This window comes from Babylonia areolata, chromosome 2, assembly GCF_041734735.1.
Source record: "Babylonia areolata isolate BAREFJ2019XMU chromosome 2, ASM4173473v1, whole genome shotgun sequence".
Taxonomy (NCBI): Eukaryota; Metazoa; Mollusca; class Gastropoda; order Neogastropoda; family Buccinidae; genus Babylonia; species Babylonia areolata.
Window position 1 is genome coordinate 801,557 of NC_134877.1, and position 25,656 is coordinate 827,212.

A 25,656-nucleotide genomic window follows, 5' to 3' on the forward strand; every position below is an offset into this window, starting at 1 on the left:
ACTACTTATGTTTTACATTTAGCCCCCGGTCCAGAAATAGCTATGACTGTTGGCTGAAATATTGAGGTACATATCCAGCTATCTATTCTTCTCTCTCTCAAGCTCTCTGTTCTTCTTCTTTCTCAAGCTGTCTATTCTTTTTTCTCTCTCTAGTTTTATAATTTAGACCTCAGTTCAGAAATAGCCATTATTGCTGGTTGAAATATCTGGAAATGTATCTGGCTGTCTAATCTTTCTCTCTCGTTGTACTGATTTGTTCATATGTATATGTGTGAATATGTATGTTGTTTTACCCCACTTTTTTTGTTGCTGTCATGTGTACTTTGTGGGTTTGTTGTTGTCATGTTTTGGAGTTCTGTACTTTTCTGTTGCTGTCATGTGTACTTTGTGGGTTTGTTGTTGTCATGTTTTGGAGTTCAGTACTTTTCTGTTGCTGTCATGTGTACTTTGTGGGTTTGTTGTTGTCATGTTTTGGAGTTCTGTACTTTTCTGTTGCTGTCATGTGTACTTTGTGGAGTTGTTGTTGTCATGTTTTGGAGCTCCTGTCTTTTTGACAGATCAAGATAAAACCATGAAAATTATTTGCATGTTTTTATTCATTGATACTCCCATTCATTCATTCATTGATTCGTGGATTGATTTATTCATTCATTCATTCAAGCAAGCAAGCATTACTTTTTCCCCTTTTTTTTATTAAAAAAAAAAGATGATATTATGGATACAGTGTTGAAGAATTCCATTTCTATGTTATACTTTTTCCATGCATTGAATTTGAACAAGTAAAGGTTTGAATCTCTGCAGCGTTGTTGTTTCATTTATCTGGGTGACAAAGGCCCTGGCAACCAAATGTTCAGTGTGTAACAAACAGAATGTAAAATTAGAACTACTGAGGGGCAAATCTAGGGGTTTCTTTTGCAATGCTTCATGCACACAAAACTGAGTCACACAGACTGAGATGGAGCTGTTGTGCAAATCGACCTGAAAGATATTTGTACATCACTTTTGTTAAATGGTACTCATTAACAATCATGGACTGGGTACAAACAAGCTGATGTAACATTCTACAGCTAGACTGGAGGAGTAAGCAGAATGTTCTGAATTGTTTGGGAATCTGGTTGAACACATAACATACTAAATTTATGCTCCTGTGATGCAAATGTATGTACACACACACAAAGTCAAGTCTCTGTGCCCAGCAGTTTTACTGAAACTACTCGGTTCTGACCATTGCAAAAAGGAAAAAAAAAAAAAAAAGAATGTTGGATATAAATACATCACTGTTGTGGTCACCCAACCAACTCACTTCTGGTTGATGAATGCCTCGGTACTGGGTAAAGTTTTGATCAAACTGAAAACTTGTGGCACCTCTGGTATTACATTTATGTTGGTTGTTTTCTCTTATTTCCTTCTGATGAGTTATATTCCTTGTTAGCTGAGTAGGGCTAAAGAGAACACCTGTTTTGTTGCAGCCTCGGGGCTGGAATACAGATGCTATAGAAAACGGCTGGGCTACTCTAAGCAACTGCTGAACACAGCTCTAGCCTTGGTCCATCAAGGCATGTCCAGGAACAAGGCTGCACAAGTCACAGGGATTCCCAAAGCCACCATTATCTATAACCTGAAACATGGGAAGAAACAGATCCACTGTGAAAGCCACCATTATCTATAACCTGAAACATAGGAAGAAACAGATCCACTGTGAAAGTCACCATTATCTATAACCTGAAACATAGGAAGAAACAGATCCACTGTGAAAGCCACCATTATCTATAACCTGAAACATGGGAAGAAACAGATCCACTGTGAAAGCCACCATTATCTATAACCTGAAACATGGCAAGAAACAGATCCACTGTGAAAGCCACCATTATCTATAACCTGAAACATAGGAAGAAACAGATCCACTGTGAAAGTCACCATTATCTATATAATAAACTGAAACATAGGAAGAAACAGATCCACTGTGAAAGTCACCATTATCTATAACCTGAAACATAGCAAGAATTAGATCCACTGTGAAAGCCTCCATTATCTGTAACCTGAAACATAGGAAGAAGCAGATCCACTCTGAAAGCCACCATTATCTATAATCTGAAACATAGGAAGAAACAGATCCACTGTGAAAGCCACCATTATCTATAACCTGAAACATAGGAAGAGACAGACCCACTGTGAAAGCCATCATTATCTATATCCTGAAACATAGGAAGAAACAGATCCACTGTGAAAGCCACCATTATCTATATCCTGAAACATAGGAAGGGACAGACCCACTGTGAAAGCCATCATTATCTATATCCTGAAACATAGGAAGAGACAGACCCACTGTGAAAGCCTCCATTATCTATAACCTGAAACATGGGAAGAAACAGATCCACTGTGAAAGCCACCATTATCTATAACCTGAAACATGGCATGAAACAGATCTACTGTGAAAGCCTCCATTATCTATAACCTGAAACATGGGAAGAAACAGATCCACTGTGAAAGCCACCATTATCTATAACCTGAAACATGCCAAGAATTAGATCCTCTGTGAAAGATACCGTTATCTGTATTCTGAAACATGGGAAGAAACAGATCCAATGTGAAAGCCACCATTGTCTATAACCTGAAACATAGCAAGAATTATATTCACTGTGAAAGCCTCCATTATCTATAACCTGAAACATGGCAAGAATTATATCGACTGTGAAAGACAGCATTATCTTTTACCTGAAACATGGCAAGAATTAATCCACTGTGAAAGCCACCATTATCTATATCCTGAAACATGGGAAGACACAGACCCACTGTGAAAGCCATCATTATCTATATCCTGAAACATAGGAAGAAACAGATCCACTGTGAAAGCCATCATTATCTATATCCTGAAACATAGGAAGAAACAGATCCACCGTGAAAGCCATCATTATCTATATCCTGAAACATGGGAAGAAACAGATCCACTGTGAAAGCCACCATTATCTATATCCTGAAACATAGGAAGAAACAGATCCACTGTGAAAGCCACCATTATCTATATCCTGAAACACAGGAAGAAACAGATCCACTGTGAAAGCCACCATTATCTATAACCTGAAACATGGGAAGAAACAGACCCACTGTGAAAGCCACCATTATCTATAACCTGAAACATGGGAAGACACAGACCCACTGTGAAAGCCACCATTATCTATAACCTGAAACATGGGAAGAAACAGACCCACTGTGAAAGCCACCATTATCTATAACCTGAAACACAGGAAGAAACAGATCCACTGTGAAAGCCACCATTATCTATAACCTGAAACATGGGAAGAAACAGATCCACTGTGAAAGCCACCATTATCTATAACCTGAAACATGGGAAGAAACAGACCCACTGTGAAAGCCACCATTATCTATAACCTGAAACATGGGAAGAAACAGACCCACTGTGAAAGCCACCATTATCTATAACCTGAAACATGGGAAGACACAGACCCACTGTGAAAGCCACCATTATCTATAACCTGAAACATGGGAAGAAACAGACCCACTGTGAAAGCCACCATTATCTATAACCTGAAACATGGGAAGAAACAGACCCACTGTGAAAGCCACCATTATCTATAACCTGAAACATGGGAAGAAACAGACCCACTGTGAAGTTGGCAAGGGGATGGGGAAAACCAGACTTTCAGCAATAAACCAGGGACTGAAGAGTGAGATGAAGTGCTGAGGAGCATCACTTGTCTGGGAGTTCCTGGATGAACAAAATGAAAACGTTCGGGACAGTTTAGAGAAATTTGTGCAGGATTAGTACAGGTTTGAAAAAGTTTCCAGGGAAAATAAATGAAAAAAAAGATGGCATTCTTTTTTGAAACCCCCCCCCCCCCACCCAACCCCTGGTTTATGTTTAAAAAATAAAATAAAAAAAGGTTGTCTTTACTACAGAAGAAACAAGTTGTTAGCTTGATAAAATGTCTTTTATATTAGATCATCAGCAAACTAAAGTATCTGCAGTCCACATGTAAAGAACTGTAGAAGTTCAAAAACTAAAAAGTAACATGCCATTATTTAGATATCTAAACCATATATATGTATGTCATGTGTAGGCTTGTTTGTATGGGGATTAAAAGCAGTAAGGTATTCACGTGTGTGTGTGTGTGTGTGTGTTATAATCATCATTAAAAGGGATAGATGTCAGTTATTTCAAGCCTGCATTAACTGGCTTATTTTCAGCCATTTCAGACAAGTTTTTTTCAAAGTTGGCACTGGCTGCCTATTTCTGAATGACTGAGAGAAGAATGTTTCTGACACATCATTCTCATTGCCTTATTTGATTGACTGCCATTGTGGCCCACATGTGTACACAGTTCCATTTTCTTTCTGCATTGTGACTGTGACATGGTCAGGAAGAAGGTACAGTGTTTGTGTGGAATCCTATGGGAGTTTCCATGCCCCTCCCTCCCCCCTTTCTCCATTTCCTGCCCTGCTTTTCTGTCTTTCCTGGTATTCATTTCCTTTTCCGTCATTCCTAGTATTCATTTCCTTTTCCGTCATTCCTAGTATTCATTTCCTTTTCTGTCATTCCTAGTATTCATTTCCTTTTCCGTCATTCCTAGTATTCATTTCCTTTTCTGTCATTCCTAGTATTCATTTCCTTTTCTGTCATTCCTACTATTCATTTCCACTCTCCTTTTCCGTCATTCCTAGTATTCATTTCCTTTTCTGTCATTCCTAGTATTCATTTCCTTTTCTGTCATTCCTAGTATTCATTTCCTTTTCCGTCATTCCCAGTATTCATTTCCTTTTCCGTCATTCCTAGTATTCATTTCCTTTTCTGTCATTCCTACTATTCATTTCCACTCTCCTTTTCTGTCATTCCTAGTATTCATTTCCTTTTCTGTCATTCCTAGTATTCATTTCCTTTTCTGTCATTCCTAGTATTCATTTCCTAGTATTCATTTCCTTTTCTGTCATTCCTAGTATTCATTTCCTTTTCTGTCATTCCTACTATTCATTTCCACTCTCCTTTTCCGTCATTCCAAGTATTCATTTCCTTTTCCGTCATTCCTAGTATTCATTTCCTAGTATTCATTTCCTTTTCCGTCATTCCTAGTATTCATTTCCTAGTATTCATTTCCTTTTCTGTCATTCCTAGTATTCATTTCCACTCTCCTTTTCTGTCATTCCTAGTATTCATTTCCTTTTCCGTCATTCCTAGTATTCATTTCCTTTTCTGTCAGTCCTAGTATTCATTTCCACTCTCCTTTTCTGTCATTCCTAGTATTCATTTCCTTTTCTGTCATTCCTAGTATTCATTTCCACTCTCCTTTTCCGTCATTCCTAGTATTCATTTCCTTTTCCGTCATTGCTAGTTTTCATTTCCTCTTTCCTTTTTCATGACCTCGGTAGGGGCCATGAGTATAAAGGTCCAATATGATTGAGCAGTAACATTTCCTGTGGCCTGGTTGTTGAGATCTTGCTGTCACGGTAATGACTCTCTGGCACTGAAGGAGGCGTGTGGGGGGAGAGGAACAAGAGAGGTGGTGAAAGGCAGGAGACCCATGCACCACAAGCTGCACACACAAGCGCACACTTAGATGTGTGCTTTACAAAAAAACACAAAAAAACAAAACGAAACCAAAAAAAGCCCAGATAAAAAAACAAAAAACCAAAGTTAGCTGAACCTCAAGAATGAGTTGGGGTTTACGGTTGTGTGTGTTCCAGGGTGCTGGCCCAACCTGATAGAGGCCGGCCGGCTGTACTGGCAGGACACACAGGCAGAGACCTTTCGCCCCTATAAACAATACAGTGAGGAGGACCGCCTGCGTGCTCTGGACCTGCTCCACAAAGGGGCCTCCCTCAGGAAGGCAGAGGCGGAGACAGGAGTGCCCAAAACCACTTTGATCCGCATGACCCGGGCATGCAGGGCGCACTGTGGACCGTGTCAGGGGGCCCATATCCGTGCTGTGCTGGAATCGGATTGTCCCTCTCACACTGCCAGCACTGAGGGAACCCACACAGCCACATGACCAAGGGACACACACTTGGACAGTCACTTTCTTTGTCAGAAATATTTGGACACGCGGAACTGACGACATTAAGATTGGCATACTAGGTTATGTATAGACATGCACGTCTAATGAATGGTTTATCAGTGATTAGAGGAGTTTGAGAAATGAAACCCAGATGACAAACCCATGAAATGAAGGTTCCAGGTATCCGATGGTCAGTGCAGAGTGTATGCAGGAGGTAGGAGAAAAAGACATCCAGAAAACGACGCACTCTGTGGCTGTTGTGCTGTATGATTTGTGTAGATTTGTTATCTTGGGCTGAGACCCAGTGTCTGGTGACAGAGGGAAATAGGTAGGTAGGTAGGTAGGGCGTGTGCTGTACTGAGGCTCTTCTTTTTCCCTTCTCCTTGTGTTCCTTTCATATAGGGCGTGTCCTGTGCTGAGGCTATTCTTTCCCCATCCCCATTGTGTTCTCTTTATACAGGGCATTTGCTGTGCTGAGGCTGTTCTTTTTCCCTCCCCCTTGTGTTCCAGGGCACAGACAGACAGTGCTCCCCGTCATCGTCAGCGACTTGGTCCGACCGTACAAGATGTATTCGCAGGAAGATCGCAGGCGAGCGTTGGACTTGGTGCATGAGGGTGCCACTCTGAAGCAGGCACAACTGGCCACTGGTGTTCCCAAATCCACCGTCATGCGTATGACCAAGGCATGCAAAGCTCACAGCGGGATTTGTCACTACGCTAAGAAGCGCCCAGACACACAGTGGTACGACGGTCTCACATAATGCCCAGTATTGGAACCACGGATGATTGGCGGATGTGCTTTTCCTGATGTCTCAGAACCATGTTGGTGGATGTGCTTTTCCTCTCTCGGAACCACGTTTCAGAACCATGTTGGTGGATGTGCTTTTCCTCTCTCGGAACCACGTTTCAGAACCATGTTGGTGGATGTGCTTTTCCTCCCTTCCTCTCCAGACACATTTGTAGGTCTACAAAAACAGAACTTCAGATTCCGGAATATGCAAACCACACCCTGTTAGTGTTATCGAAAAAAAAAACCACCTCATGAAATGAAAGAGAATCAAGAAACTTGATTAAAAAAAAGAAAGACAAATAAAGCAGGACCAAAGTCATACCATGTATGTGGATACTTTTATTGTTTGTCTTTAGTTTCATTTGTGTGGTGTTCACACAGCCCTCTTCCCTCTTGTGCCCCCACCCCCATACCTCAGGATAAGTGTTTAATATGTGTGTGTGTGTGTGTCTGTGTGTGTGTGTCTGTGTGTTTGTGTGCATGTGGTTTCTTTAAGCTGTTTTTAATTATGATTGGATCACACTTCGGGTTGTATAACTGCCATGCTGACATTTCATACTCAGTAACTGGACACTTCTCACCCTCTTTCTGTGTGTGTGTGTGTGTGTGTGTGTGTGTGTGTGTGTGTTCATTCTGTTTGAAAGTCAGTTATTTTACATGTGCAGAAAATAATTCTGTCATTTGGCTTTGTAATGCTGGCCTTACAAGTTGTATGTTTTAAGTGTGCAAGATGTTTTTATGTGCGCAAAATATTTCCACAAATAAGTTCCATGATTTTGACAGAATAATGCTGGCCGTACTGAACTAAAGTTCTGTGTATATCGTGTTTGCTCAAAATGTTTGTGCACATTTGGAAAAGAGTGCTCGCCATTATAATGAAGATGCAGAGTCATCGGAAAGCAGTGTGGTGCTGTTACAGATGTGAATGAAACCCTGTCACATTTTTTTGTTCACATCGTAACACAGTGATAGGACACATCAGTCATAAATGGTCTGCTACCCCAGACACAATGATAGGTGTCCTTAATCCTGAATGGTCCATTACCCCAGACACAATGATAGGTGTCCTTGATCCTGAATGGTCTATTACCCCAGACACAATGATAGGTGTCCTTGATCCTGAATGGTCCATTACCCCAGACACAATGATAGGTGTCCTTAATCCTGAATGGTCCATTACCCCAGACACAATGATAGGTGTCCTTGATCATGAATGGTCTATTACCCTAGACACAGAGATTATAGGAGTCACTAAGGAATGGTCCCGTTAATAGCCCCAGGCACAACAGTAGGTGACATCAGTCACGAATGGTCCTATTGCTACTCCAGACACAGTACAGATAGGAGACACCAAAGCTGAAGGATATAGGAGACATCAGTTCTGAATGGTGCTAGTAATGAGGCAGCTAGGGACTGGGTTGGAAATGGAATAGTGTATAGTCCTCAAGAGATCAGTCCTGAATGGTGCTAGTAATGAGGCAGCTAGGGACTGGGTTGGAAATGGAATAGTGTATAGTCCTCAAGAGATCAGTCCTGAATGGTGCTAGTAATGAGGCAGCTAGGGACTGGGTTGGAAATGGAATAGTGTATAGTCCTCAAGAGAAGATCAAACCTGAATGGTGCTAGTAATGAGACAGATAGGGACTAGGTTGGAATAGTGTATAGTCCTCAAGAGATCAGTCCTGAATGTGCTAGTAATGAGACAGGGACTAGGTTGGAATAGTGTATAGTCCTCAAGAGATCAGTCCTGAATGGTGCTAGTAATGAGACAGATAGGGACTAGGTTGGAATAGTGTATAGTCCTCAAGAGGAGATCAAACCTGAATGGTGCTAGTAATGAGACAGGGACGAGGTTGGAATAGTGTATAGTCCTCAAGAGATCAGTCCTGAATGGTGCTAGTAATGAGACAGATAGGGACTAGGTTGGAATAGTGTATAGTCCTCAAGAGGAGCTTTGCTGGTGCTCTGTTCCAGGGCTGTGTGTGCTCCCTGCAGACATTCCCCCTCTGCGGCGCTATAGGGTATACACGCAGAGGGACATGGACAGGGCCATTGAATACGTACATGACGGAGCCAGTTCAAGAGCGGCTGCCTCTAGAACAGGTGTTCCAGAAGCATCTATACGGCGCCACCTGAAGAAGTGCACGGCTCACCATCCAAGGCCCTGTAGAGGCGCCAATCTTGACCCAGAGCCCAATTAGTGTGGACCTATGGGTGCTGAAGTGAAAGTAGTTGTGCTAAAACATCTTGAGCAGAGTTGGGTTTCAGGAAGGGGTCACAGCGTGCAAACTACAAGACATGTGCGTAAGAAAAGAGAACAGGAAGAAGGGGGTGGGAGGGACAGAGGCCTTACCAACACACTGACTGAACTGACTGGTCAGGACCAGGGCCAGAGGAATTACCACACTTGTGAATGCATTCTCTACAGCTGCATTGCCCTGTTTTTGTGCTGATCTTTGTAGTGCAGTCTTGTCTGGTTGTTGACAACTTCAGAGTTGCTCACAAACCAGAATTTTGGGTTCATGCAATCAAGGTGAAGCTTGTTCAAAATAAAGTGTTGTGGGAACAAGTTCATTGCTTGCTTTTGTTCTGTGTCTAAATGGTGAACAGTCTTTTCCATGAGGATAAGAATTTGGCAGCTCTATCAGCCAAAAAAGCAAAGAAATAAACCTTGCTTGTCTTCTGATCAGTCATTTCTTCATTTCTGTGTGTTTGTTAGTGTGCATGTGTGTGTGTTTGTGCATGTGTGTGTATGCATGTGTGCATGTCATTGCATTTTCCTTTCTCTTGCTGTCTTTTCTACACTCAAAACATCCTGTGGGTTGACCCGACGTGTTTATCATATCTGGAATGCATAAAGAGCGTGGGAAAACCATTATTCTCAAACTCCAGGTAAACTCCATGGTTAGACAGCTTCGCTGTGACAGTGCACCTCATTGAATGTTTCAGATTTTAATAGTGTAGGGGGTGAAAGGGGCAGTAGATCTGTCAGGGGTGTGGAGGGGCAGTGATCTGTCAGGGGTGTAGAGGGGCAGTAGATCTGTCAGGGGTGTGGAGGGGCAGTGATCTGTCAGGGGTGTAGAGGGGCAGTAGATCTGTCAGGAGTGTAGAGGGTAGGAGCAGTAGATCTGTCAGGAGTGTAGAGGGTAGGGGCAGTAGATCTGTCAGGAGTGTAGAGGGTAGGAGCAGTAGATCTGTCAGGAGTGTAGAGGGGCAGTAGATCTGTCAGGGGTGTAGAGGGGCAGTAGATCTGTCAGGGGTGTAGAGGGTAGGAGCAGTAGATCTGTCAGGGGTGTAGAGGGGAGGAGCAGTAGATCTGTCAGGGGTGTAGAGGGTAGGAGCAGTAGATCTGTCAGGGGTGTAGAGGGTAGGAGCAGTAGATCTGTCAGGGGTGTAGAGGGTAGGAGCAGTAGATCTAGGTAGGAGCAGTAGATCTGTCAGGGGTGTAGAGGGGCAGTAGATCTGTCAGGGGTAGGGAGTGAAAGGGGCAGTAGATCTGACGGGTGTAGAGGGGCAGTAGATCTGACGGGTGTAGAGGGGCAGTAGGGTGTAGAGGGGCAGTAGATCTGACCTGACGGGTGTAGAGGGGCAGTAGATCTGACGGGTGTAGAGGGGCAGTAGATCTGACGGGTGTAGAGGGGCAGTAGATCTGTCAGGGGTGTAGGGAGTGAAAGGGGCAGTAGATCTGACAGGGGTGTAGAGGGGCAGTAGATCTGACAGTAGAGGGGCAGTAGATCTGTCAGGGGTGTAGAGGGGCAGTAGATCTGACAGTCAGGGGTGTAGAGGGGCAGTAGATCTGACAGGGGTGTAGAGGGGCAGTAGATCTGACAGGGGTGTAGAGGGGCAGTAGATCTGACAGTAGAGGGGCAGTAGATCTGACAGGGGTGTAGAGGGGCAGTAGATCTGTTAGGGGTGTAGAGGGGCAGTAGATCTGACAGTAGAGGGGCAGTAGATCTGTTAGGGGTGTAGAGGGGCAGTAGATCTGACAGTAGAGGGGCAGTAGATCTGACAGGAGTGTAGAGGGGCAGTAGATCTGACGGGGGTGTAGAGGGGCAGTAGATCTGACAGTAGAGGGGCAGTAGATCTGACAGGATTGTAGAGGGGCAGTAGATCTGACAGTAGAGGGGCAGTAGATCTGACAGGGGTGTAGAGGGGCAGTAGATCTGTCAGGGGTGTAGGGAGTGAAAGGGGCAGTAGATCTGTCAGGGGTGTAGAGGGGCAGTAGATCTGACAGGGGTGTAGAGGGGCAGTAGATCTGAGAGGGGTGTAGAGGGGCAGTAGGTTAGGGGTGGTGAAAGGGGCAGTAGATCTGTTAGGGGTGAAAGGGGCAGTAGATCTGACAGGGGTGTAGGGAGTGAAAGGGGCAGTAGATCTGTCAGGGGTGTAGAGGGGCAGTAGATCTGACAGGGGTGTAGGGAGTGAAAGGGGCAGTAGATCTGACAGGGGTGTAGAGGGGCAGTAGATCTGACAGGGGTGTAGAGGGGCAGTAGATCTGACAGGGGTGTTGGGAGTGAAAGGGGCAGTAGATCTGACAGGGGTGTAGAGGGGCAGTAGATCTGACAGTAGAGGGGCAGTAGATCTGACAGGGGTGTAGAGGGGCAGTAGATCTGTCAGGGGTGTAGGGAGTGAAAGGGGCAGTAGATCTGTCAGGGGTGTAGGGAGTGAAAGGGGCAGTAGATCTGTCAGGGGTGTAGAGGGGCAGTAGATCTGACAGGGGTGTAGAGGGGCAGTAGATCTGTCAGGGGTGTAGAGGGGCAGTAGATCTGTCAGGGGTGTAGAGGGGCAGTAGATCTGACAGTAGAGGGGCAGTAGATCTGACAGGATTGTAGAGGGGCAGTAGATCTGACAGGATTGTAGAGGGGCAGTAGATCTGAGAGGGGTGTAGAGGGGCAGTAGGTTAGGGGTGGTGAAAGGGGCAGTAGATCTGACAGGGGTGTAGGGAGTGAAAGGGGCAGTAGATCTGTCAGGAGTGTAGAGGGGCAGTAGATCTGACAGGGGTGTAGAGGGGCAGTAGATCTGTTAGGGGTGTAGAGGGGCAGTAGATCTGACAGGGGTGTAGAGGGGCAGTAGATCTGACAGGGGTGTAGAGGGGTAGATCTGACAGGGGTGTAGAGGGGCAGTAGATCTGTCAGGGGTGTAGAGGGGCAGTAGATCTGACAGGGGTGTTGGGGGTGAAAGAGGAAGTAGATCTGACAGGGGTTGTGAGGGTTTGGGATTTAGTTTGACAAAAACACTTGCCAACTCCAAAACGCAAAGCCAAACATAGCAGCAACAACATGAACTGCAATAACAACAAAAGTGAAGTTGACACCACCCCCATTGTCCCCAAGTGAGTGAGGAGTTACCAGTGTGTGTGTAGCAGAGTGCTGGCAGCTCTCTACAATAAAAACAAGAGAGGCTTCAGCTCCTTGCACTTTATCCAGTAAGTAATCAGGAGAAGAAGAAGAAGAAAAAAAGAAACAAAAAATGTTTTAGTGTTCTGTATATGATATAAAGTTTGGAGAAGAATTTAAAAAAAAAGAAGAAAGAAAAGATAAAAAAGAGGGTGGGCATGTTTGCCAATTGGAACCAAGCATATTTAATTCACAGCCTTTAAGTGCACATACCAGTGTAGAACAAAATCTTATATTTAAACATTAAATTTGTTTTTCATAACATGATAAATTGATTATGGTATTGGAGGTGATGACACCTTTTAAGTCATGTTATTTTGGTGAAAATTTAAGAAACTCTTTTAAGTCTGCCATGAAGGAGACACATTGTCCCAGGCACATGGCAACATGTGGCCATTTTCTCCAGATCTGTGATGACAGGCTTACAGAAACCACAAAGGTCGATTCAGTTTCTCTGTTATGTTCATTCTCCTTAATTCAGTATCCACTTTACAATATTATTATGCGGGAAACATGCCAGTGGAACAGTTAATGTCATTGTATGTGTTCTGTCCAGAATTTGTATTTCTTTTCTTTTAAGGCTAATTTCTAACAAGAAAAATCAGGTCATGCCAACTTCAAACCCAAACATTTCTTGTTTTCTTATCTGGAGCCTGAAGGAAATAAACTGTTCATTATCCATAAATACAGCTGAATCCAGAAGACTTACAGGATCCATAAATACAGCTGAATCCAGAAGACTTACAGGATCCATAAATACAGCTTAATCCAGAAGACTTACAACCTATTGTTGGTATGACTGTGAACAGTTTTTGTTCCACTACCTTTAATCCTAATTTGGTATTGGCCGACAAAGTATTTACAGAGAAAATGAATTTGTTAAAGGTTACCATGGACACACACACACACACACACACACACACACTCCTGAACATCTGGTTGTTACCTACCGTTACTTCGTTTATGCGAGTCAAAAAGGATGGTTGTGCTGATTTTTGTCCATATAAAATAGTGATTTCAATGCATGAGTGAAACTTAACAGCACATTGGGGGGGATTTTTGTCATGCCTGTGGCATTTATCATGGGTCTGTGCGGTGAAGAGACTTGAGGATATCCGTCATACCTGTAGCATTTATCATGGGTCTGTGAGGTGAAGAGACTTGAATTTCTGTAATGCCTGTAGTGTGGCGTGTAGCATGGGTCTGTGCGGTGAAGAGACTTAAGGATTTCAGTCATGCCTGTAGCCTTAATGATGGGTCTGTGCCGTGAAGCGAGTTGAGGATTTGCCACTGGTGTGTTCCAGGGCGCAGACACCGATCTCCCATCATTGTCAGCCAGCAGCTGGTGCGGCCCTTCAAGATGTATTCACAGGAAGATCGCAAACGGGCGCTGGACCTGATCCATCAGGGGGCCACCCTGAAAGAGGCGGAGCTGGCCACCAAGGTTCCCAAAACCACTATCATGTCCATGACCAAAGCTTGCAAAGCTCACTCTGGAGTTTGTCGGAATGCTAAAAACCGCCCAGACACTGAATGGTACAGTGACCCCGCTTGACCCCACATGCTGTGTGTTTCCATTAGGGTGACGCTACCATGTGATCCATGTGTGATTGGCAGTGACTGGGACGTCAGGTCAGTCGTCCCCTCCATGCACTAGCCCTCTGGTGGTGTCTAGAAAAGAACAGTTTCCGATTTCTCTGAACTCTTTTCATCTGATATATATTTCCTTCAATTAAGACATCATTACAGACTTTGTTCGTTTAGCTTTCAAAGCATCCCTCTGGTCTTTATGGTCTTTACACTTCTGAAGGAAATGAATGTTTCAGACTTGATTTCAGTTTTATTTGGATTGAGTGAGATGTGGGCGTTTTGGTCTCTTTTATGTTGTTTTAACCCACCTTGGTACATTATTTTCTGCTTTAACCAACATTGGTACATTATTTTATCTTCTTTTCTACTGATGAGCAAATGGTGACTGCTGGACCTTTTAAAACAAGGTTAAAATTTAACCTTCTTTTCTACTGGTTTTTAAGAACTGATGGTGTTGAGCCCTGTAAAGGTCCCTCACTGGGTCTGCTTCAGGAGACTGGAATGTTACCTCCCATTTACTGTTTAATGAGTATATCTTTTAACTTCAGGAGACCGGGATTGAAATGTTATCTCCCATTTAGTGTTTAATGAGTACATCTTTTAACTTCAGGAGACAGGTATTGAAATGTTACCTCCCATTTAGTGTTTAATGAGTACATCTTTTAACTTCAGGAGACAGGGATTGAAATGTCATCTCCCATTTAGTGTTCAGTAGTACATTTTTTCCAGATGACAGTGATTGATTGCCTGGTGGTGTGACTGAGGGGATAGGGCATCAGAGATGGAGAGAGATGAGGGGATAGGGCATCAGAGATGGAGAGACCATCACCTGGTGGTGTGACTGAGGGGATAGGGCATCAGAGATGGAGAGACCATCGCCTGGTGGTGTGACTGAAGGGATAGGGCATCAGAGATGGAGAGACCATCGCCTGGTGGTGTGACTGAAGGGATAGGGCATCAGAGATGGAGAGACCATCGCCTGGCTGTGTGACTGAGGGGATAGGGCATCAGAGATGGAGAGAGATGAGGGGATAGGGCATCAGAGATGGAGAGAGATGAGGGGATAGGGCATCAGAGATGGAGAGACCATCGCCTGGTGGTGTGACTGAGGGGATAGGGCATCAGAGATGGAGAGACCATCGCCTGGCTGTGTGACTGAGGGGATAGGGCATCAGAGATGGAGAGACCATCGCCTCCAAAATGAAGACCTAAAGAATGATCAGGACAATTAGATTTTGTATATATATTTTTTGTAAATTCCCACAAGGCAAGGAAGGGTGGATTTGATTGTTCTCTTCATGAGAGAACAGTGACTGGGCAGCATGATGCTGTGGCTTTGATAAAGCATTCCGCTGCTGGGCTGGTTGCAGTGTAATGCCACTGTGTACTGGTGGTGTTTAAAAAATTTTTTTTTTATAAAAGGTTAGCAAGTCCTGTACATGCATGTTTGGATGGTTTTGTCTGATTATGTTCAGTGTTAGCTAGCAAGTCCTGTGCTCTGTGTTTTTGATCATTTTGGATATTAAGAAGAAGACTTTGTGGTTGTTTAGCATCAAATAAATGTCAACATTGAATTTGACTCAACAGCTCTCTGTGTTGTGGTTGATTGTGAGGAAATAATGATTGGTTCATTTCAGAATATGATTTAAAGTGCACTGTATGGCATGCACTTTTATGTACACATATGTACTGAAACTCTTGCACATACATGCATACACTTGTGTGACAATGTACAGGTGTATCCCCCACCCCTCCTCCGCACACTCCACATTCTGTAGTGATTCAAGCTGTCATTGTAGTGACTAAAGCTGTCATTTTCTGCACACTCCACATTCTGTAGTGACTCAAGCTGTCATTGTAGTGACTCAAGCTGTCATTCTCCCCACACTCCACATTCTGTAGTGACTCAAGCTGTCATTCTCTGCACACTCCACATTCTGTAGTGACTCAAGCTGTCATTCTCTGCACACTCCACATTCTGTAGTGACTCAAGCTGTCATTGTAGTGACTAAAGCTGTCATTCTCTGCACACTCCACATTCTGTAGTGACTCAAGCTGTCATTCTCTGCACACTCCACATTCTGTAGTGACTCAAGCTGTCATTCTCTGCACACTCCACATTCTGTAGTGATTCAAGCTGTCATTCTCTGCACACTCCACATTCTGTAGTGATTCAAGCTGTCATTCTCTGCACACTCCACATTCTGTAGTGACTCAAGCTGTCATTCTCCCCACACTCCACATTCTGTAGTGACTCAAGCTGTCATTCTCTGCACACTCCACATTCTGTAGTGACTCAAGCTGTCATTCTCTGCACACTCCACATTCTGTAGTGACTCAAGCTGTCATTCTCCCCACACTCCACATTCTGTAGTGACTCAAGCTGTCATTCTCTGCACACTCCACATTCTGTAGTGACTCAAGCTGTCATTCTCCACACACTCCACATTCTGTAGTGACTCAAGCTGTCATTCTCCCCACACTCCACATTCTGTAGTGACTCAAGCTGTCATTCTCCCCACACTCCACATTCTGTAGTGACTCAAGCTGTCATTCTCTGCACACTCCACATTCTGTAGTGACTCAAGCTGTCATTCTCTGCACACTCCACATTCTGTAGTGACTCAAGCTGTCATTCTCTGCACACTCCACATTCTGTAGTGACTCAAGCTGTCATTCTCACACAGTCACAGGTAAATGTGTATTCCCCCCATCCTCCCCCATCCCCCATCACATTCTGTCTCAAGCAGTCACTCACACAGTCAAACATACATGTGCCCATCCCTTTCCCCCTCCTCCCTCCCCCACCTCTCCACCCCCTCACATACACACCACAGTCTGTCTCAAGCTGCTGGTCTCAAACAGTCACACATACATGTACACAGACCCACCCACCTTGCCCCATTACCCCTCTCAAACACACACACACCACAGTCTGTCTCAAGCTGTCAATCCCAGTCACACATACTTGTGCACACACACACACACACACACACACATTGATTCAGAGATGTGGACTGGCCTTTTGAGGTTGCTGGCTGTTACGTTGGCTCAGTAACCCTGCTTGTTTCCTGGGGATTTTCTTTTGTAAAAAGTTTATCTTACATGTCACTGCAACTATTTAGGTGAAGTGGAACTGAATCCTTTGTATGAATGAAGTTGATTTTTTTCTTTATTTTGAAGGGTTGGGTTGTTTGAGCAAATATCTTCTGTGCTTCTTCCACATTTTTGGTCTGTTGGCTTTGAAGCATGACTAGCTGTACCGTGTCATGGGAATGCGGGGTTGTTAGGGTGTCATGGGAATGCGGGGTTGTTAGGGTGTCATGGGAATGCGATGTTGTTAGGGTGACGTGGTGGTTTTAACATCGTCATAGGCTGATGAAGGCATGAAAGCTGTCCTTGTGGTAAAATGGTGGTGGTGGGGAGGGTGTAGATAAGTAGGAAAGCTACCACTACCTACACCCTTCCCCCACCTCCCATCTCTCTCCTCCTGTCCCCCCCCCCCCCCCTTCATGTTAAGGCTTGGTGCTGTGTATAGGACTGTTGCTGAGGTAGCTTGGTGGTGGTTTGTTCCAGGGGGCAGTGTGCTTGTGGGTGTCCCTCAGCGTCGCTGTGTGCAGGGCTACAAGTCCTATAGCCAGGCTGACATTGACACAGCTTTAGACATGGTGCATGAGGGAGCGGCTCTGGCCGATGCTGAGAAAGCGTCAGGGGTCCCCTATTCCTCCATCCGCCGCTTCTTGAGCAAGTGCCAGGCTCACCGGGGGCCCTGTAAGGGGGCCAAGTATCGGGAGGGTTACTTCAGTGTGGCGGGGCAGGGTCACAACCCTGTCCATGGCCCCCAGCTTCAGTGAAGTGTTGGCCATCTCCTGACCTTCAGTGCTTTGATCTGTGGGTGTTACATCACCTGACTTCCAGTGCTTTGATCTGGGGCCAGTGGGTTCTACATCACCTGACCTTGACCTTTAGTGCTTTGATCTGGGGCCAGTGGGTGATAATCACCTGACCTTGACATTAAGTGCTTTGATCTGGGGCCTGTGAGTGCTACATCACCTGACCTTGACCTTAAGTGCTTTGATCTGGGGCCTGAGTGCTACATCACCTGACCTTGACCTTAAGTGCTTTGATCCGGGGCCTGTGAGTGCTACATCACCTGACCTTGACCTTAAGTGCTTTGATCCGGGGCCTGTGAGTGCTACATCACCTGACCTTGATGGTTAGATCTGCCACAGCGGTGGCAGTCAAAAAGTGGAGTCTTGTGCTGTACTGTTGCACCACATCTGTATTGGCTGTATGTGTGACAGCGTCGGATGGTAAAAAGTGGAGTCTTGTGCTGTACTGTTGCACCACATCTGTATTGGCTGTATGTGTGACAGCGTCGGATGGTAAAAAGTGGAGGAGACTTGTTCCATCAGTACCAAGACCCCAGCACTGAACAACTTGATCTCAGTTAGGGTAAAAGGCGACTGGTTGTTTAGCTCAACTGAACCCTATCAACCTCCACTCTGCTCTCAGCCACTTCCAAAATGACTGAAACCAGTTTTACTTGTTTTGGATACACTGAGTTGTGGGTAAGGGAGGACACCGTGTCTCATTGTCTGGCTGTTCTTTGTCATAGACACAGAGAGCAGTCAACAGGCCTTGTTCCATCCTACACTGTTGCAGGACAAGGTTTTCTGAGTTGTTGTCATGGGGTAAACAGTGATCCTGAACTGGGGTGAACAGTGATCCTGAACTAACAGTGATCCTGAACTGGGGTGAACAGTGATCCTGAACTAACAGTGATCCTGAACTGGGGTAAACAGTGATCCTGAACTAACAGTGATCCTGAACTGGGGTGAACAGTGATCCTGAACTAACAGTGATCCTGAACTGGGGTGAACAGTGATCCTGAACAGTGATCCTGAACTGGGGTAAACAGTGATCCTGAACTAACAGTGATCCTGAACTGGGGTGAACAGTGATCCTGAACTAACAGTGATCCTGAACTGGGGTAAACAGTGATCCTGAACTGGGGTAAACAGTGATCCTGAACTGGGGTAAACAGTGATCCTGAACTGGGGTAAACAGTGATCCTGAACTAACAGTGATCCTGAACTGGGGTGAACAGTGATCCTGAACTGGGGTAAACAGTGATCCTGAACTGGGGGGTAAACAGTGATCCTGACTGGGGTAAACAGTGATCCATGAACTCCTTTGGGTAAACAGTGATCCTGAACTGGGGTAAACAGTGATCCAGGAACTCCTTTGGGTAAACAGTGATCCTGAACTGGGGTAAACAGTGATCCAGGAACTCCTTTGGGTAAACAGTGATCCAGGAACTCCTTGGGTAAACAGTGAACCCGGTAAACAGTGAGAGGGCAGAGCATAATGAGACAGGTTTTTGAAGCATACACTCCCATCTTCTTTCATTTATTTAGGAGTAATAATTTGTATCTGAAAAGAAAACAACAACAAAAAAGAACAAAAAACGAACTGACAGTAGCAAATTGCCCACAGAATGATTTTTGATATTTGACTTGTGTGCTTGCACACATAATGAGCGTCCCTGTGGTGCAGTCTTCACAAAAAAGCATTGGGCTGTTGGATATTGATTTTGGCCACCTCAGTGAGGAAAGGATTGTAGGTGCCTGTGGGCATTTTTCACTTGTGATGAGGGCAGGAAGAGACTGTTCATATTGTGGTTTGGTTTGGAAATACTTGTGATCAGGGCAGGAAGAGACTGTTCATATTGTGGTTTGGTTTGGAAATACTTGTGATCAGGGCAGGAAGAGACTTCATGTTGTGGTTGGTATGGAAATGCATGTGCTGGAGAGAAGCCATGGGTCCCTGGCCTACATGTGTGTGAGCTGTATTGAAGCTTTCGAGGACAGTGCTAACTCCTCCAGTCGGAGCTGTGTTGAAGTTCAGACAGTGATCATTCTTGCCCACTAGCTGAACACAGCATGTCAGAACATACACAGCACACACACACACATGCACTCACACAGAGACTGTTCATGAAACATGGAACTCAGATAATAAAGCTCTTGCATGGATAAGGATTACAAATGATACATTTTGGCTGTCTGAGTGTGTGTGTGTGAGTGCAATTGAATGTGTTAGTGGGATTGACTGTGAGATTGACTGTGTGTGTGTGTGTGGATTGACTATCTGTGTGTGTGTGCGTGGATTGACTATCTGTGTGTGTGTGATTGGTTGACTGTGTCTCTGCCCACCTATCAATATCCCCTGCTTCCGTATTCTTTGAGTTTGAATTATCACCTGAAATGTCTGAAGTTGCCGTGGTCAGATTGTGTCAGCAGAATGGTGTGCACAGTGAACACCTGTGCTGCAAACTGCCCATCACTTCAGTATTGTGAAATAGGTTTCACAACGGATGCTTGGCTGGGTTTGTGTTGCATTTCAACCGTTGGGGGGCATTGAGAAGCAGTGGCAATAGTGAGAAGAAAAAGGCAGGTAAAGAAGATGAGAAGAAAGAAGGTGACTACAGGTAGGTCAGTCATCAGCTGGAAGGATAAAGAAAGTGCACTGGGGAGCAGCTGGAATGGAGCACAAGGGGTTGACGGAAAACAAGGGAATCTGCATCACGTAAAGTGAGAAGGAAATAACCCACAGTCTCTGTGTGCGTGGTGCTGATGCGTCTTTTGTTTGTTTGGGGATGATGGGGTGGGCTGGGAGGGGTGTACTTGCATGCATGCGTGTGCACAACAGCTGGAACTGAAAGTGGAGTGTAAGACAATCAGGGCGCTCTTCTGGTTTGCTATTTTCCAGAAGAGGGACAACGAAGCACCACCACCACCTCCACCACCCACCACCGCCACCCCCGCATTGCCCCCTTTGGTGGGGGCAGAGACCCCCCCGCCTTTTCCTTGTCCTCCGCCCTGGGGGGCAGAGTGCCAGCACACCACCACCACCACCACCACCACCCCCAGCAGCAGAAGTGGCGCACAGACTTGAACTTGCAGCCTTTGCTGTTTGGGCGGCCCCGCCCCCGCCTGCAGTACTCGAGCCAGCAGATGGCGAGGGCCATGGCGGATGTGGAGGAGGGCAAGCCGGTGCGTCTGGCGGCCAAGGAGCACGGCATCCCACTGCGCTCCCTCTATCACCGGCTGAAGATGCGCTCTGCCAAGAAGGCCCAGGAGGGGCAGGGGCAGGGGGGCAGCACTCTAAGGCCCTGTTTACTGATGACAACCTGCAGATCTCTGTGCAGTTGAACGACAAGTCTTGAGCAGTGATGGATGGGGCATTTGTGCTCTTGGTGCTGGACACCACAGCTGGTGGTGCACTGTGTGTGTGTGTGTGTGTGAAATCTTAACAGCTCTACACACACAGACTGCATACATTCCCCACACTGACATATACAAAAGTACACAAACGCACGCATGCGCGCTCGTACACACACACACACAAATGTATGGACAATCATACGCTAATACACACACAGATGTGTACATGCACCGACCCAAGTGGATGTGTCTGCCCCCAAGGAGCAAGGGCTACCCCTGTGGTCACGATGTCCGACGGAAGATGTGGTTGGCCAAAAGGATGGCGGAAGGGCAGCATTGGAGACTGGTGTTTACTGATAAAACTCGGCAGATGACAGTGCAGTGCAGTGACAAGTCTTGTGCAGAATGACTTGGTAGGTGGACTGGACAGCTGATGGTGGTGTGTGGTGGTGTAGCCTGTTTTGCTTCTTTCAGTTCGGAACAAGTGGCTGCTTCTCTGTGTCTGAAATCTGAACAGCACAACACTAACATTGTTTGTTATACGTATGCTTGCATTCCTGCACACTTATGTGTGTGCATGAGCACACATGTATGCGTGCACACACACACATGCGTGCGCACATGTGCGTGCATGTGCACACACACACACACACACACACACACAGACACACACACATGTATACACAGAGCGTTTCATGTGCATGCACACACTCCTGCACAGATGTGTACACAGACCTGAGGGCTGCAGGATACCAAGCCTGGTTTGAAGTGTTTTCTTACAAGTGGTTCTTTTCCATGCTGAGAAGAAACAGCAAATGTTCATTGGAATTTTGAAAGTGGACATATTTGTGCTTCCTTCAGTTTCGTTGGTTTATATTTTGCTGGAAATTGTACACTTGTTCCTCTTTGTTTGATCACTTAGGTTTGCGTTTGTTTTTTTGTTTTTTCTTTTGTTGCTGGCATTGTTTTTAGTTTGCTCATCATTCCCTGTTCAGTCTGCAGTATGATGTAAACATATCTAAATAGAATAGTTAAAAAAGTTGCCCATTTGTCAGATTTCTTTTAAGGGTTTTTGTTGGGTTTTTTTCCCCTAAGTTGGGTAAGGATCAGATATCGTATTATTTCAACAGGCTTTGCTTTTCTTTTGTTTGACTGTCATGAAACATCTTGTTATATTTTGTTTGTGGAATTAAACCCTGTTTGATGAGCAAGACTGAATTTGAGACAGTCATCCTGGCAGTCGTCCTGGCATGTCCTGTTCCCTGGTAATCCTGGCAGTCATCCTGTTGCCCCTTCTGACCCCCCCCCCTCTATCCAGCCCCCTTATACCATCCTCCCTCTATCATCCACCATCCTCCCTCTCTATCTATCCACCATCCTCCTCCTCAGTCTATCCACCATCCTCCCTCTATCCACCATCCTCCTCCTCAGTCTATCCACCATCCTCCTCCTCAGTCTATCCACCATCCTCCCTCTGTCTATCCACCATCCTCCCTCTCTATCTATCCACCATCCTCCTCCTCAGTCTATCCACCATCCTCCCTCTATCCACCATCCTCCTCCTCTATCTATCCACCATCCTCCCTCTGTCTATCCACCATCCTCCCTCGTCTATTCCCATCCACCTCCCTCTCTATCTATACCATCCATCCATCCTCCTTCATCCTCTATCACCACCATCCTCCCTCTATCCACCATCCTCCTCCTCTGTCTATCCACCATCCCCTCTATCCCTCCTCCCCTTCTATCCACCATCTCCATCCCTCCTCTATCTATCCACCATCCTCCCTCTATCCACCATCCTCCTCTATCTATCCACACTCCCGTTATCCACCATCCTCCCTCTCTATCCACCATCCTCCTCTACCCACCTCCTCTACTACCACCATCCCCTCATCATCCCCTCCTCCTCTATCCACCATCCTCCCCTCATCTATCCACCATCCTCCTCCTCTTCTATCCACCATCCTCCCTCTATCCACCATCCCTCTCTATCCCTCCTCCCTCTATCTATCCACCATCCCCTCTTCTATCCACCATCCTCTCCTCTATCCACCACCCTCCCTCTATCTATCCACCATCCTCCCTCTATCCACCATCCTCCCTCTATCTATCCACCATCCTCCTCTATCTATCCACCACCCTCCGTTTATCCACCACCCTCCCTCTGTCTATCCACCACCCTCCCTTTATCTATCCACCACCCTTCCTCTATCTATCCACCACCCTCCCTCTATCTATCCACCACCCTCCCTCTATCTATCCACCATCCTCCCTCTGTCTATCCACCACCCTCCCTCTGTCTATCCACCACCCTCCCTTTATCTATCCACCACCCTTCCTCTATCTATCCACCACCCTCCCTTTATCTATCCACCACCCTCCCTTTATCTATCCACCACCCTCCCTCTATCTATCCACCACCCTCCGTTTATCCACCACCCTCCCTCTGTCTATCCACCACCCTTCCTCTATCTATCCACCACCCTTCCTCTATCTATCCACCACCCTCCCTCTATCTATCCACCATCCTCCCTCTGTCTATCCACCATCCTCCCTCTATCCACCATCCTCCTCTATCTATCCACCATCCTCCCTCTCTATCTATCCACCACCCTCCCTCTCTATCTATCTACCATCCTCCCTCTATCCACCATCCTCCCTCTGTCTATCCATCCTCCCCCTCTGTCTATCCACCACCCTCCCTCTATCCACCACCCTCCCTCTATCTATCCACCACCACCCCTCTATCTATCCACCATCCTCCTCGTCTATCCACCATCCTCCTCCTCTATCTATCCACCACCCTCCCTCTATCTATCCACGATCCTCCTCTATCCACCACCCTCCCTCTATCTATCCACCACCCTCCCTCTATCTATCCACCATCCTCCTCCTCCTCTATCTATCCACCATCCTCCACCATCCTCCCTCTCTATCTATCCACCATCCTCCCTCTATCCACCATCCTCCCTCCGTCTATCCACCATCCTCCCTCTGTCTATCCCCCTACCCCCTCTGTCTATCCATCCTCCCCCTCTTTCTATCCACCACCCTCTCTCTCTCTATCCACCATCCTCCCTCTCTCTCTATCCACCATCCTCCCTTTATCTATCCACCATCCTCCCTCTGTCTATCCCCCTCCCCCCTCTATCTAACCACCATCCTCCCTCTCTATCCATCCTCCCCCTCTGTCTATCCACCACCCTCCCTCTCTATCTATCCACCATCCTCCCTCCGTCTATCCACCATCCTTCCTCCCTCTCTCTATCCACCATCCTCCCCACCATCCTCCCTCTCTATCTATCCACCATCCTCCCTCTAATTATCCACCATCCTCCCTCTGTCTATCCACCATCCTCCCTCTATCCACCATTCTCCCTCTCTATCTATCCACCATCCTCCTCCTCAGTCTATCCACCATCCTCAGTCTATCATCCACCATCCTCCCTCTCTATCTATCCACCATCCTCCCTCTAATTATCCACCATCCTCCCTCTATCTATCCACCATCCTCCCTCTCTCTATCCACCATCCTCCCCACCATCCTCTCTCTCTATCGATCCACCATCCTCTCTCTCTATCTATCCACCATCCTCCCCACCATCCTCCCTCTATCTATCCACCATCCTCCCCACCATCCTCTCTCTCTATCGATCCACCATCCTCCCCACCATCCTCTCTCTCTATCGATCCACCATCCTCCCCTCTGACCATGTCCCACAGTGGTGTTAATGGTGATGGTTGTTGTTGACTGACAGTGTAAATGAGTCCTGCTTCTTGGTTGGTCAAGGACACATCTAAAACCTCTCCACATTCTTGGAGTGGTAAACAGCAGTTGTGAAAGACCCTGTAGCAAAAAAAACCAAAAAAAACCCCGAATAGATAAAAAGTAAACAGATGATACAAAACAAGGAAAAAAAAAACAGTCAGAAAACAGACTGAAACCAACAAAAGCAAACTGGCCTTATGCAAAAGAGCTGTAGTGTAGGCAAGTAGTGCTGTAGGGAGCATGGCCTTACAGCAGTCAGGTGACTGACTGGCTTGGTTTGTGTGTTTTTCCAGGAAGCTACCCAGGCTTCATGCGGCTCCCACCTTGTCAGTCTGTTTCCGTGCTGCCTGAAGGGTGGGACGCTGAGGCTCACGGCACGGACACTAGGTCGCTTCTTTCCGCTAGACAGGCGTGGGTCACAGGTAGTGATGAGGGAGAGCCAAGCCAGTCGCTGACGGGCTTGAGGCCACCCAGACTGCTGAATCAGTACTCCCAGCGCCAGATGCAGGCGGCCATCGAGGCCGTCATCGAGAACCGCACATCTGTCAAGGAGGCCGTCTTGGAGTTCGGAGTGCCACGCAGCTCTCTGTATGAAAAACTGAAAAATTACCGATGCAAGTAAGATGTGACAGCAGTGGTGGAATGGTCCCCTTCTGAAAAAGAAGACAACTTGCAGAACTTGTTTCCCTGACACAACAAGCAAAGAGATAGGCTGGACACTGAAGATGAGCGTTGTACACTGTTTACATGTTTGGCTCAAGTAGCAGTTAGTGTTGTGTGTTGGTTTGTGGGGTGTGGCGCTAAAAGAGCGGAAGGGTGGATGATGATGTGTTGATGATTTGAGAGGCTTTCCCCTGGATTCAGGCTGATGGTT

The 25,656-nt window shown here is 46.1% G+C and overlaps 2 protein-coding genes across 5 annotated transcripts in view; both read left to right on the forward strand.

Moving 5' to 3' along the window:
- The window catches only part of LOC143296310 (uncharacterized), an 86,446-nt gene that overhangs the window by 30,183 nt on the left and 30,607 nt on the right, over nt 1-25,656 (forward strand). The window lies entirely within an intron of this gene.
- On the forward strand, nt 20,995-25,633 carry LOC143296325 (uncharacterized). Of its 2 annotated transcripts, none has more exons than XM_076608197.1 (2): nt 20,995-21,932; nt 25,076-25,633. In XM_076608197.1, the coding sequence occupies exon 2, from the start codon at nt 25,093-25,095 to the stop codon at nt 25,402-25,404; it is 312 nt and encodes a 103-aa protein (XP_076464312.1). In that variant the 5' UTR covers nt 20,995-21,932; nt 25,076-25,092; the 3' UTR covers nt 25,405-25,633. The 2 variants fall into 2 exon arrangements, with proteins under 2 accessions (XP_076464312.1, XP_076464321.1); XM_076608206.1 differs by having other exon boundaries at nt 20,995-21,423.